General features: G+C 33.3%; 1 protein-coding gene across 1 annotated transcript; it reads left to right on the plus strand.

The window, feature by feature from the left end:
- Nucleotides 1–524: 524 nt before the first annotated feature.
- LOC110738101 (glucomannan 4-beta-mannosyltransferase 2-like) lies at nucleotides 525–9,235 on the plus strand. The gene is made up of 9 exons (XM_021918467.1): nucleotides 525–1,320; nucleotides 1,832–1,930; nucleotides 2,714–2,966; nucleotides 5,993–6,103; nucleotides 7,135–7,271; nucleotides 7,574–7,687; nucleotides 7,802–8,001; nucleotides 8,092–8,310; nucleotides 8,452–9,235. The coding sequence occupies exons 1-9, from the start codon at nucleotides 994–996 to the stop codon at nucleotides 8,603–8,605; spliced, it is 1,614 nt and encodes a 537-aa protein (XP_021774159.1). The 5' UTR covers nucleotides 525–993; the 3' UTR covers nucleotides 8,606–9,235.
- The last annotated feature ends 3,486 nt before the right edge of the window (nucleotides 9,236–12,721 follow it).

The raw sequence follows: 12,721 nt of genomic DNA on the forward strand, positions 1-12,721 counted from the left end.
TTCAATCCTTAAGCCACATTGTATGTAGTTATGTACTCAAAATCAATTTTTAAAATTTTAGGTACAGAGTATATTATTTGTATCCATGACACGAAAAATGACAAGAAATTATCTTCGTAACTTAATTTTTACCAAATCAAAACAACTTTTACTCGTTCTTCAAAAAAAAAAAAACAACTTTTACTCGTAGCTTCTATTTTTATAAAAGAAAATGAATTTCCTAGGATAATAACTATTTTTTCGCGTGAAACTAAATTCTAAACATGGAATATAATATTTACGAATTACAATTGATTTCGCTGTTTCGTTACTTTTTCCCACTTAATACAACTAATTAATTATTTTTCATTGGTTAAAACTAAATTTTATTGATAAAAACGGATTTTTACTGAAAAATAATCTATATTTAACTAATGCCACCAAATAATAGTCATCAAGCAAGCAAAATGCACCCTTACTCCCCTCCCTAAATAAATATATATATAAATAAATAAATAAATAAATAAAAGAAAAGCAAAAGAAAAAGAAAAAGGCAAATTAAAACAAAATAGAGATTGGAAAGTAAGCAATTAACCAAAAACCTAAACAAAAATTGACTATAAAACATCTATACAAACTCTCTCTCTCATCATCACTTGCTCTACTCTCACTTCCCACCACCCACCTCTCTCCTACTTCTCTCTTTCTCTCTCTAGTCTAGTGCCACAATACTTTCTGTTCTCTTCTACCTTGCTAGAAAGAAAACAGCAAGTATTGTTTGGCACAAAACTCAGAAGAAAGAAGAGATTTATACATACATAAATTTAAAAAAATTAATAAAAATATCCCCCAAATCATCCTCTCAAAAACTCCATTTCATCCACATTGTCAATTTCTCAAGAAATTACTCTGCTTTTTGTAAAATCCCCTGTTTTTTTAGCCCCAAATCCCCTGTTTTGAACCCAAAAATCCCTTCTTTTTTTTAGCCCAAAATCCCCTGTTTTAGGGGTAAAAATGGCGGATTTAATCCAAGATCAGCTGTTACAAGCAAGGGGAGATTTATCATTTCAATTAGGATTAATGTGGGAAACAATAAAAGCACCATTAATTGTACCAATGCTTAAACTTGGTGTTATTATTTGTTTAGCAATGTCATTGATGTTGTTTATGGAAAGGCTTTATATGGGTGTTGTAATTGTATTGGTTAAGTTGTTTTGGAAGAAGCCTGAAAAACGTTATAAATGGGAAGCTTTACCAGATTCTATTGATGATATTGAAACTGGCGGCTCAAATAAGTTCCCTCATGTTCTTATTCAAATCCCTATGTTCAATGAAAGAGAGGTATAATTATTTCATACCCCTTTTTTTTTTTCTAATGTTTGTGTTACTTGAATTTGGGAATTTTCTAACTAGCTTTTTAGCAATAGTTCAATTGGTAATGTGTTGGAGGTGGTGTCTGAAATTCGGATCGAATTCCGTCTATATCAATGTTAATGTGGGTAGACAAAATTAAAGTTACCAATAGCTCAGTTGGTGACGCCTTTGAGGTGATTTCTAAAATTGAGATCAAATCCCGTCTATATCAACATTTCTCTGGCTAGAAAAACAAAAAAAAAATTCTAAGAGAAGATTTATGCATCATGGTAGACTTTTTCTTTTAGGTTCACACAAATCATGGTAGATGTTGCCTTGACTTGGTGCGGTGTTAGTGCCACTTGGTTGATTTGGTTTTGATAGTTGTGTAATTAAAGAAAAGCTGCCACTTTTTCACAATTTAAGTTAATTAAATAATTAATTATGATTAGTAAATATATTAATTTATTTAATGCATAATTTTGGTAATTTTGTGTAGGTGTACAAAGTATCAATTGGTGCGGCTTGTAACCTTTCATGGCCGGCTGATCGAATGGTGATCCAAGTACTTGATGACTCAACTGATCCGGTTATCAAGGTAAAAATGATTTGGGCATTTTCGTAATTTAATGCCTAGTCTAGTACAATAGTCACTATATTAGTGTACTAGGAATACAACTGAATTCTGTTTTTTCCTTAAATAGGTTTTGTCTATTACATCATTTCCTCTTTTTCATTTAATATTATCGGCGATTTATTAGTCATTGTTACAATTTTAATTAAAATAAAATGTTTGGTAGATGAGTAAGACAATGTGTTAATGCCAAAATTGTAATCTAATTGTCATAAACCATGATTGATACAGGTTTGTACTTAATTATTAGTAGCAAATAAAGCGTTACTTTCTCTTTCGCATTAAATTTATCATTCCGAATTTAGTAAGACTATTGATTTGTGTTTTCAACTTGAATTACCCTCTTTGATCATAACTTAATTTTCTTAGATATTAAGACGATATTTTTCTTTTTTAGAAAAAAGCCGGTAATTACCATACCCATAACTTTTAATTAGTTGAAAGGTATGAAATTTGTCAATTTGATTAGAATGTACTTAATAAACTAGCTTTAAGAGTTAACTAAATTAGGCCTAATCTCTAAGCCTATATTGCCGTTTCTATGACATGACATTTTTGCGTTTTCTTGTACGGGAAAAGTAAAATGTGATTTAATCTGTAAAATTCGATATAATTTGCTGCTTTTTTTAGTTGTAATCATTTCACTAAGATAATCCACAAATTTTTATTGAATTACATCTTTGCACTCCACTAAAGTTTTTGCGTTATGTTGCTAAATTTGAGACATTGTCAATATTTTATTTACAGGATATGGTGGAATTAGAATGCCAAAGATGGGCTAGCAAAGGGCTTAATATAGTGTACCAAATTAGAGAAAATCGTGTCGGTTACAAAGCTGGTGCTCTTAAGGAAGGTTTAAAGAGGGACTATGTCAAGCATTGCGAGTACGTTGCAATTTTTGACGCTGATTTCCGGCCGGAGCCCGATTATCTCCGACGAGCAATTCCATTCCTAATGTACAACCCTGAATTAGCTCTTGTTCAAGGACGGTGGAGATTTGGTAAGTACATAGATTCTAACTCACCTATAAGCTTCTTAATAGTGTCTGATATTGATACGTGACTTGTGTTCTTGTCCAAGTGTTAAACTCGATTTTTAAAGAAATTTCTTAGTGCCAATATGTTCATATCTATTAATGTGCGTTGAGGATGTGACACACTGACACACACGAATAAAATAGTGAATATTATTACTATATTATACGTCTAGACTAGTATAGTCTTATACCCCGCACAAATAATTACGATTAGTGACCATCTACCTTATTTTTTCTCTATAACGAGAAACTGTCGGTGGACTGTTAACTTCTTTGCTAAAAAAATTGCATATTTTTATTATTTTTCTGTCTTTTTATTAACTTTTATATGCTTTTGGAAAATGCCACCAATCTTTTCAATATTTGTGTAATTTTACATTGTTTGAGAACATAGGGATGTGGTGGGGGTAAAGTTTACACTTTGGGAAAGAATAGCATACAAAAAGAAAAACAAATAAAAAAGAAAAGAACAAAAATGAAAAATGAAATTGTTTGTTTAATACACGAGAAAATACTAGGAGTTTCTTTCTCAATCGAGGTACCCACCAATCACGGGATATTTCCTACTCTAACGGGTTTGATGATGGTACTCAATTTGTTTTATAGCCATACTAATCAATTATCAACTCATAGACTTATGACTATGTATGTAATTAGCGCTCGTACGGAGGGGTACCTAATGTAATTTTGTCTACAGAAAAGTAATAGTTAATCGTGTGGATTTGAAAAGAATTAATTTGAGAATGAATGTGATAGGAGTAGAACAAAGATTAGATGTAAAAGAAGTTGATTGAACCAAGTTTTGAGCTAGTTTATTTAGCACCGACAAAAACAACCATCAACTTAAGCAACAGAAGTCTATTTGTTGGTCGAACAAGTCAAGTGAATATAGTATTATCTATGAGGCAACGTTGAATATTGAAGAATCGAGTCAGAACTAGTAAATGGTGGAGAGTGTAGTAGTTAAATTAGAAAGTGACAGTAATACTATGAAATTACAACTAATAAGATCACAATAATTTAAACAAAGAGATTAAGGACTAATAAGAATCTAAATGTTCCCAAGGGGCCAAGCTGTAATATGCTCAAATCTTTTTTGCTGCTCTATCTCCAATGTGTAGATTTTAATTTATAAACAATCTCTTGAACATAATGGTCATTATATTACAACTTTTAATGCATGTAGTGCTACTAATTGATTCTGATTAAAGGTATAATTAAAGTGTCCTCTTTCTTTTTCTTCACTCTAAAGCTTGATTAAATTAAGATTTACATGCCACCGGACCACTCTCCATTAACTTGCTCTTCTCTTCTTATCTTCTCATTTCTGCTATATTTGTTGTAAATTGTGATCAACCCTAAATTTCTGGGGTAAGGTTTGTCTTTTAGCATAACAATCCATGGTACTATGTTATGCCTACATTACCTTTCTCCCCCCTTGGCTATTTTTTGTCGGTTCATATGAGGTGGAATGAAACTACAATAAATTATCCTGAGTACAATATGCGGTATAAGTTATTATAATTCCGTCTCATATCATATTAAAATTTGATAAATTTATCTTAAGGGTTTGTTTATTTCAGCTTATTTCAATTCAGTTCAGTTCCTAATTTTCCTCTCTCATAAAATATTCAGTTCAGTTCAGCTCTAATCAGTTTAGTTTAGTTCAGTTCAGTAAATGTTGACATGCTCTAAATCAGCTTTGATAATATAATCATGAGTGATAGTCTTAGTTTCAGTTCAATTTAGTGCAATTTCAATCAGTTTAGTTCTTAATTTTCTTCTCTCATAAATAATTGATTTCATTTCAGTTCAACTCTGTTCAGTTTAATTGTTTTCACTAAATCAACACAAGCCCTAACTCTACTAATATGTCTGACATAGCTTTTCGCGCGCACAAGGGTTGTTTAACCCTTTTGTTAAAAAGTCAAGTTCTCGGACAACCCAATTCCCCGCAAAAATCAAACTTTAATAACACCAATTATTACAAGTATGAAATTTTCTCAAATACTAGTACATACTCTGTATTTCTCAATTAATACACATAAAAAACAACTTTTTCTTTCTTGGCAATAAATTTACCTTTTAGAATTACACCTATACAGTACGGATAAAAAAGAAGAAGGGTAGTTGGTCAACGAAGGGATAAAAAAAAAAAAAGGTAATGAAATCTAGAGTGGTAGAGCAGTTGGACAGCCCCACAAGCACGTGGTAAAATAGCATCTATTTGCTGAGCTATTACTTGCTTACTGACACTTTCTCAATCACTCTGATTAATAACAGCCAAATTTGGTAGACCCCACTCTGTCTCCGCCGACACTACCTGTCCTAAAGTAATGGTGTTCCACCATTTTAATAAATCACAATTAGGTTTCAATAATTGCTGTGGATTTGGTGTTTTTTCTTTAGAATCTTATGCCATTGTAATTTTAGTTTATTATGATCATGTGTTACGCTTAACTATGTAAATATAAATGTCACTTATCACTATGTATGGTAGAGTAAACTTTATAATATGTGCACTTTTGAGCGTGGTAGTTATTACAGAGTAGTGGATTTGTTGAAACTTTAATTTATCAGTGGTTAATTAATTTAACAAGTAATTTTACATTGATATTGAGGTGTGATGATAAAAATAAAAGTCAAGTAAATATGTAATGAACGAAACACTATTACTACTTAAGAGCAGTGTCATGTCGTCATGTAATGTGTGAGTTGCGTTACCAAATAATTAGAGCCTATTTTGATTTTGCTGAGTTGAAATGAATTGTTTATGAGAAAAAGAAATTAGGAACTAAACTGAATTGATTATGGCTGAACTGAACTAAAATTAAGCTGAAGTAAACAGGCGCTTACTAGATTACGTATCTGGACATTAGAACATTTTACTTCTTGTTTGTTGTCTAACTATTTGCTAACGCAAGTAACTTATGGATTTCTTAATTGGTTACACACTTATGCTAATCCAATTTAACATGGTTGATTTACAGTGAACGCAAACGAATGCCTAATGACGAGGATGCAAGAGATGTCACTAGACTACCATTTTAAGGTGGAACAAGAAGTGGGGTCTTCAACTCATGCCTTCTTTGGATTCAATGGTAATTTCCAACTTTCTTGTTCCTCCCATTACTTAGCCATTTGTTACACCTGACACAATTCAGGAACTGCTATATACTGCCTCATTTATGATACGTCACGTGACACGTTTCACCCAGAATATCAAATCTCGCAATCATAGGTTAACTTATCACACTTGTATAAAAATATAGAAAAAAATAATAATAAAATTAAATGTTTATAGGTATTATTAATATCGAAATTGAGTATTCAAGAAGAAGTGGACATTTAGTTTAAAGTAATGTGGCAGCATAATTAACAGCCTTTGATTGTTAGTTTTAGTACTCAACAAGGACATAATTTTAATTGGTTTAGAGTATGTAGTAGTGTTTGATACTCAATGTATAATAGCACAATATTGAAATTGGTTGGAAAAAACACTATGTTATATTAAAAAAAATGAACAAGGCCTCCTATGTATCATATGGACTACGGAGTATGAAGTATCTACCTTTAATTTCGGATATTTTGAAATTTGATTATTGGCTAATTTTTCTAGTAGCATTATTAACCAACCAATTAGATAATATGAAAACTTAAAATTTCCATTTGCTCAGTACTAATAGTGTTCTTAACAATGCCCCGTATGATTGATCTTGTTGTTTACGAGGCTGGAGGCTTATTGCCTAAGTGTAAAAATGTTCTTACCTAAGTCTAATTATACTAGTAATTGGTTAATAAAAATACATTTTTTGAGAAAATTTTATTGAAAATATTGATGACATTTAATTGAGTATGATGTTTTTGCGTAATGCAAGTGTTCAAGCCAGCAAGGATGGGCATTCTGACAAGAATGAATCATTTTAAGAAAAGTTTGCTGACAATTATAAACCTTGACAGAAATATTGATTGGGTTAAATTATAATATGAATATCATAAATATACTCTGTATTAATTATAAGGATTTTAATGCAGGAAATGAAATCAATTCTTTAAATGAGGAGATATTAGGCACAACATGTTTATGCAAAAAATTGACATTTATTAACCCTGCGCCTTTCCAAAATTGCAGGGACTGCTGGTGTATGGAGGATAGCTGCCATTGATGAGGCAGGAGGGTGGAAAGATCGAACTACGGTTGAGGACATGGATCTTGCTGTTCGAGCTAGTCTTCGTGGATGGAAATTTGTTTATCTCGGTGATCTTCAGGTATAATTCTTATTTGAATTTACTCTATGAACATAATAACAAGCCCTTAATTTACATGTATAAATTATAAACTCGAGAGCAATATGGAATTTAATCAACGGATCAAACTCTATGAGCATAATTAGATGGCCAATACAAATAGTGTAACATTAGAAAATTGATAATGTGGTCATTTATTTTACTTGTTAAGCATCATGCTATAGAGAATATCTTTATTTTCTTTGTTTAGATTAGTCCGGTTTTAATCTTGAGAGAATACTGTTTTAACTGTGGTGTATTTTCCTCTGTAAAATTATGATCAGGTTAAAAGTGAATTGCCAAGTACCTTCAAGGCTTTCCGCTTTCAACAACATCGATGGTCTTGTGGCCCTGCTAATCTCTTCAGGAAAATGGTCATGGAGATTATCAGAAATAAGGTCAGCATTCAATCAGTTTATACAGAATAAAATCGATTATATTAGCCTTAATCATACTCCGTAGTTAGCTTCTTTTGATCATTTCGTATATTCATAGAAATCTTGGTTTTGCAGAATGTGAGATTCTGGAAGAAAGTGTACACAATCTACAGCTTCTTCTTAGTGAGAAAGATCACAGCTCATATGGTCACCTTTTTCTTCTACTGTATTATTCTGCCTTTGACAATACTCATTCCTGAAGTCGAAGTCCCGATTTGGGGATCAGTTTATATCCCTTCAGTTATCACCATCCTCAACTCTGTTGGAACTCCAAGGTCTAGTACTAGCTCAACATTAATTTCTGTCAACGACTTTCGTTATCTTTGATCTTTCACTTACAATCTGCTATAAAATATAAAATGCAGGTCAATTCACCTACTGTTTTACTGGATCTTGTTTGAGAATGTGATGTCCTTGCATCGGACTAAGGCCACACTCATTGGCCTCTTTGAAGCAGGCAGGGCAAACGAATGGGTTGTCACTGAGAAGCTCGGAGATTCTCAGAAAAACAAGGGGAATGCCAAAGAGAAATCAGCCGGGGTAAAAGCTGCAGTAAGGAAAGCGCGATCCAAGATCCTAGACAGGTAAAACAACATTGTTTCTTTTTTATGAACCGAACAATAAGCAAATGACTTTTCCTTTCACCTCAAAGTACATTAATCTGTCGGTTTCCTAATCAAGAATCATTGCTAACATGCTCTTGATCGATGTAACAATTTTGACAGAATGAATTTCTTGGAGTTGATAGTTGGAGTATTCCTCTTCTCCATCGGATGGTACGATTTTCTATATGGCAAGTGGAGCTACTACGTTTACTTCTTCCTCCAAAGCATCACCTTCTTCATCGTTGGCTTTGGCTATGTTGGCACCTTCGTATAGTCTTGTTCAATCCTTCAAGAAATGTCACTCTATGGTCTAATCAAATACCACATTTGCACAAATTTCATGTTGTCGCTTTCCTATAAACATTGGATGCTCGTTTGATTGTGCATAAACAGTCGTGTTTATTGCATTCGACAAATTGTTAGTGCAAGTGTCTTATCTTATTGCACGACTTAAATGGGTCGCTGTAATAATCCAGAAATATATATATAGGATCATTTTTCTTTGAATCGCGACATAGCATTCAGAAATCAGAAGCACAACGAGCAGGAAGAAGAGCATAGAAGGAATAGAGAAACAGATGAATGATTGTTTTTTTTTTTTTTTTTTTTTTTTTTTTTTTGGCTGGAAGATGTTTGGAATTTCTGTGGAATCACAAGTATTTTAGTTATTGTATGTTTGTTTATCATGATTGTTAGTTTTGTTAAGGAGTTGTATGGTAAAAAACAATAAGATTAGTATAGTATTGTCTAAGTTATAGGGTACTACAAGAAGTTCTACAAGATTTGGAGCAATATATTGATAAATGTCAGTATAGTTCATTCAGTTAATTCACTCAAAATGGTTGTAATCTAGCACTTTTTTAAGGCAATATATCCCGGAAATTGACCTTTGTTAATTTTGGTTCATTGAAAAACACATCGTATCTAACCTTGCTTCGTTCGTTGTTTGTGTGTGTGGATTTAGTGCATGGCCATTCCAAATTCCGGCAACCATGCATGCCCAAGTCAAGAAGTATCAATCAAGTCCCTTTAATTGGGTGATCACAAGCATTCAAAGTATTATGAACTTAGCCTCAATTATGCACGGTTAGGCTTAAAACGGGTAATGGAAAGAAATACTTACGGAAAAAAGTCAACTAATTATTGATAGTTGCAAATTTGGTTATCGATCTTTTGAAGCAAAAATGTATGTAGACTTGGGAGTTTACTACAGGGGATAAATAGCTCCGACAATAATTCCAACATAAACAGTCCCATGTGTAGGTGCATACACTTGGCGATGCATTGCATAACTATCGGGCTTAAGGAACATGAAATATTCTGGAGTTTGGGTTGTGGTTTGGGCCCTTGGAGGTTTTCTTTGGGCTTTGGATGTTCGCAGTTTGACTTTGAGGGTTTGCGGATTTGATTTTAGTGTTTAGACCTCGGTTTAGAGCTTTTAAGGGGGTTTTTCAGGGCTAGGTAAATGATATGGGAGTTCAGAGGCCCGCAATGGACATCTATCAGTCATTGCTCGCTTGATTCAGACCCATTAGGTGCTAAAATGGGGGACTATTTTAAGTGTTAACACCTTCACAGGTAATTAAAAAACTCCCAGCTCCGTCTCGGTCGGCATTGCTTTCAAAGGGTAAACACTAAGTAAGCGGATTTGAACACTCCTAAGAATTAGCCTAACTAGCATTCAAAATAGACCCTTGGCCTTAGGCATAGTATTTGCCACTAGGATGATTAAAACAAAGACTAGGACAACTCAATTGCCTCTCCGTTTTGTAGGCCTAAGAATAAGCTTCATCAAATGACTAGTAATGCTGCAATTCAACTTGATTGTCAATAGGTTTTTTGTCCGCTAAGAATAAATTTATCGGTCTTTTTTTCCTCCCATATTTTCAATCACAAGCCAATGATAAGCATTCAAACTCATTCACAAATTCATTAACACTTATAGATCAGTTTTGTTTTAAAAAAAATAGATTAGTTTTGTTGTAATGATTAGGTGAGCATTCGAACTAAAATAAAATTTATAAGCTCTAAACAAATTTCTTATGCATCTTAACTAAAAGATTAGTCCATGAGTTAGTATCAGATTTCTTGGTACAACACTATCAAACAAGCCTACTACCTACTTAGTTAATTTAAGGATAACAAAGAGCCTTAAAAATTAAGTACCTTTATGGTTGAATAAAACATCACAACAAGTCTCCGAATGAAGATAAGCCTCCAAATCTTAAAGTCTTATCTCTTATTCCTCTTTTGATAAGAACAAAAAGTACTTTTAAAGAGACAAACTTCAATGTTTTGGGAGTTTAATGCAAAAAGAATCATTACATATATAAGTCAAAGTATATATACAACTCGCAATGACTCGAAACTTTCAGTCACTAAGATTTATGCAAATACATAGCACTTGAAAAGTCATGCCTTGTTAATATATAGAATGCGATTTTGAAAAAGTAAAAACGTTTCCACATAAAATAAAGACGAAAAAATCCATTTTTTAAAAAATGAACTATCTTCGTAGCTTTTGGAACGAATCAGAATTATCGAAGATTATTCTGCTTTTGATCATGCTTGATTCCGACCTCTATTTGGATCGTGAATAAGAGAGTCAATTTTGCTAGCTCTGATGCCAATTAGATGCATAATAAAAGTAAAATTTGAATATGTTTGTTTATGGTGGTTGTATTAAAATGACAAATTTATTAAAGTAACAAGATAAAATTTAAAGGTCATAGTTTTAAAAGAATATTATATTTTGTTCATTTTTAATCTTAATAGTCATCATATACTAAAAACACGAAGAAACAATTAAGTATATTGTAAAAACGAGACACCGAATGTAGAAGTAAATAATTATTTAAGTAAAATAAAGTCTTGGATGCTCTTTTTAGTCCGATGAAAATGAGTCTGGTGTTACCTAGAACATTCTAGAGCTATCTTCAGTTGAGTGGTAGATTGAAGGTTAATCATGTTATCAAAGAACATTAAAAACATCATGCATTTCCAACCCATTTTATAATTTAAGGCCGGTGAAAATGACACAAATGGAAGAAGTATATGACAATTACAACAAACAAAATATCAAGATAGCTAAAGATTAATAAGCTAGCTAGAATAGTCATCATTACGGATGGCAATGGGTCGGGTTCACTGAGACCAGCACCCAGACCCAAAATTTTAGAGGTGGATCCAGATCCGACCCAGACCCATCGGGTCTAAAAAAAAGGAGACCCATACCCAAAATTTTAGAGGTGGATCCAGATCCGACCCAGACCCATCGGGTCTAAAAAAATGAGACCCAGACCCAGATCTATCGGGTCTAGCGGGTCTCAGGTATAAAACGGGTCCAACTACAATTTTTATAATTTTTCATAATCTTTTATATATATATATATATATATGTATATATATATATATATATATATATATATATATATATATATACTACTACTACTACTATATATATATACACTACTACTACTACTAGTACTTGATATAATAAAAGATGCATAGTAAAAAATTGTTCATATTTTTTATACACAAATAATTTGTTCATTATAAAGTAAAGACAATGCATGAAGAATAAAAACTTAAAAATTAAGATTCTTGGTTGCTTGTTGTTTTGGTGACGTACTTTCTCTAAAATCTATCTTGTCAACCTCTAATTACGTAGTATATTACTAATCTAATATATCTAATTAAGTGGTTTATTTTAATATTAGAATAAAAAAAATAAAAAAATAAAAATTAAAACCGGTCTATGGGTTAGGTCTGGGTCCAAAAAGTTTAGACCCGGACCCAGACCCGACCCATTAAACTTAGACCCAGACCCGACCCAGATCCATCGGGTCTAAAATTTAAGGGATTTGTTAAACATCGCCCACAAATTATTACATAAAGCCCACAAAATTCACTTGGTTTGACAATATTGCCCTTGACCTAAAAAAAAAACACTCACACTCTCATCACTCACACTCTCATCGATCATCTTCTTTCAACCTCTCTAAAAAAAATAAAATTTCAAACAACGGCAATGTCGAGGCGGCAAGGCAAGGAATTGGCGGCGACGGCGGAGGGAAGGAGGTCCCAAGGAGGCAAGGTACAATTTGTAAAAAAAAAAAAAAAAAAAAAAAAAAAAGGAAAAACCGCCGTGACGGAGGTGGGGCGCCCTGGCTGGACGCCCAGCCAGCGGTGGTGGCGCCAGCTGCAGACGCCGCCACCAGTAGGCTGGCGCCTGGGCTGGACGCCATAGCCACGGTTGTGGCGTTTATTCAAGGCGCCGCAGCCGTGGCTGTGGCGTCTAGCCCAGGCGCCAGCCCACTGGTGGCGGCGTCTGCAGCTGGCGCCACCACCGCTGGCTGGGCGTCCAGCCAAGGCGTCCCCCCCTTTTTTT

Source organism: Chenopodium quinoa, unplaced genomic scaffold (genome assembly GCF_001683475.1).
Source record: "Chenopodium quinoa cultivar QQ74 unplaced genomic scaffold, ASM168347v1, whole genome shotgun sequence".
Classification (NCBI taxonomy): domain Eukaryota; kingdom Viridiplantae; phylum Streptophyta; class Magnoliopsida; order Caryophyllales; family Amaranthaceae; genus Chenopodium; species Chenopodium quinoa.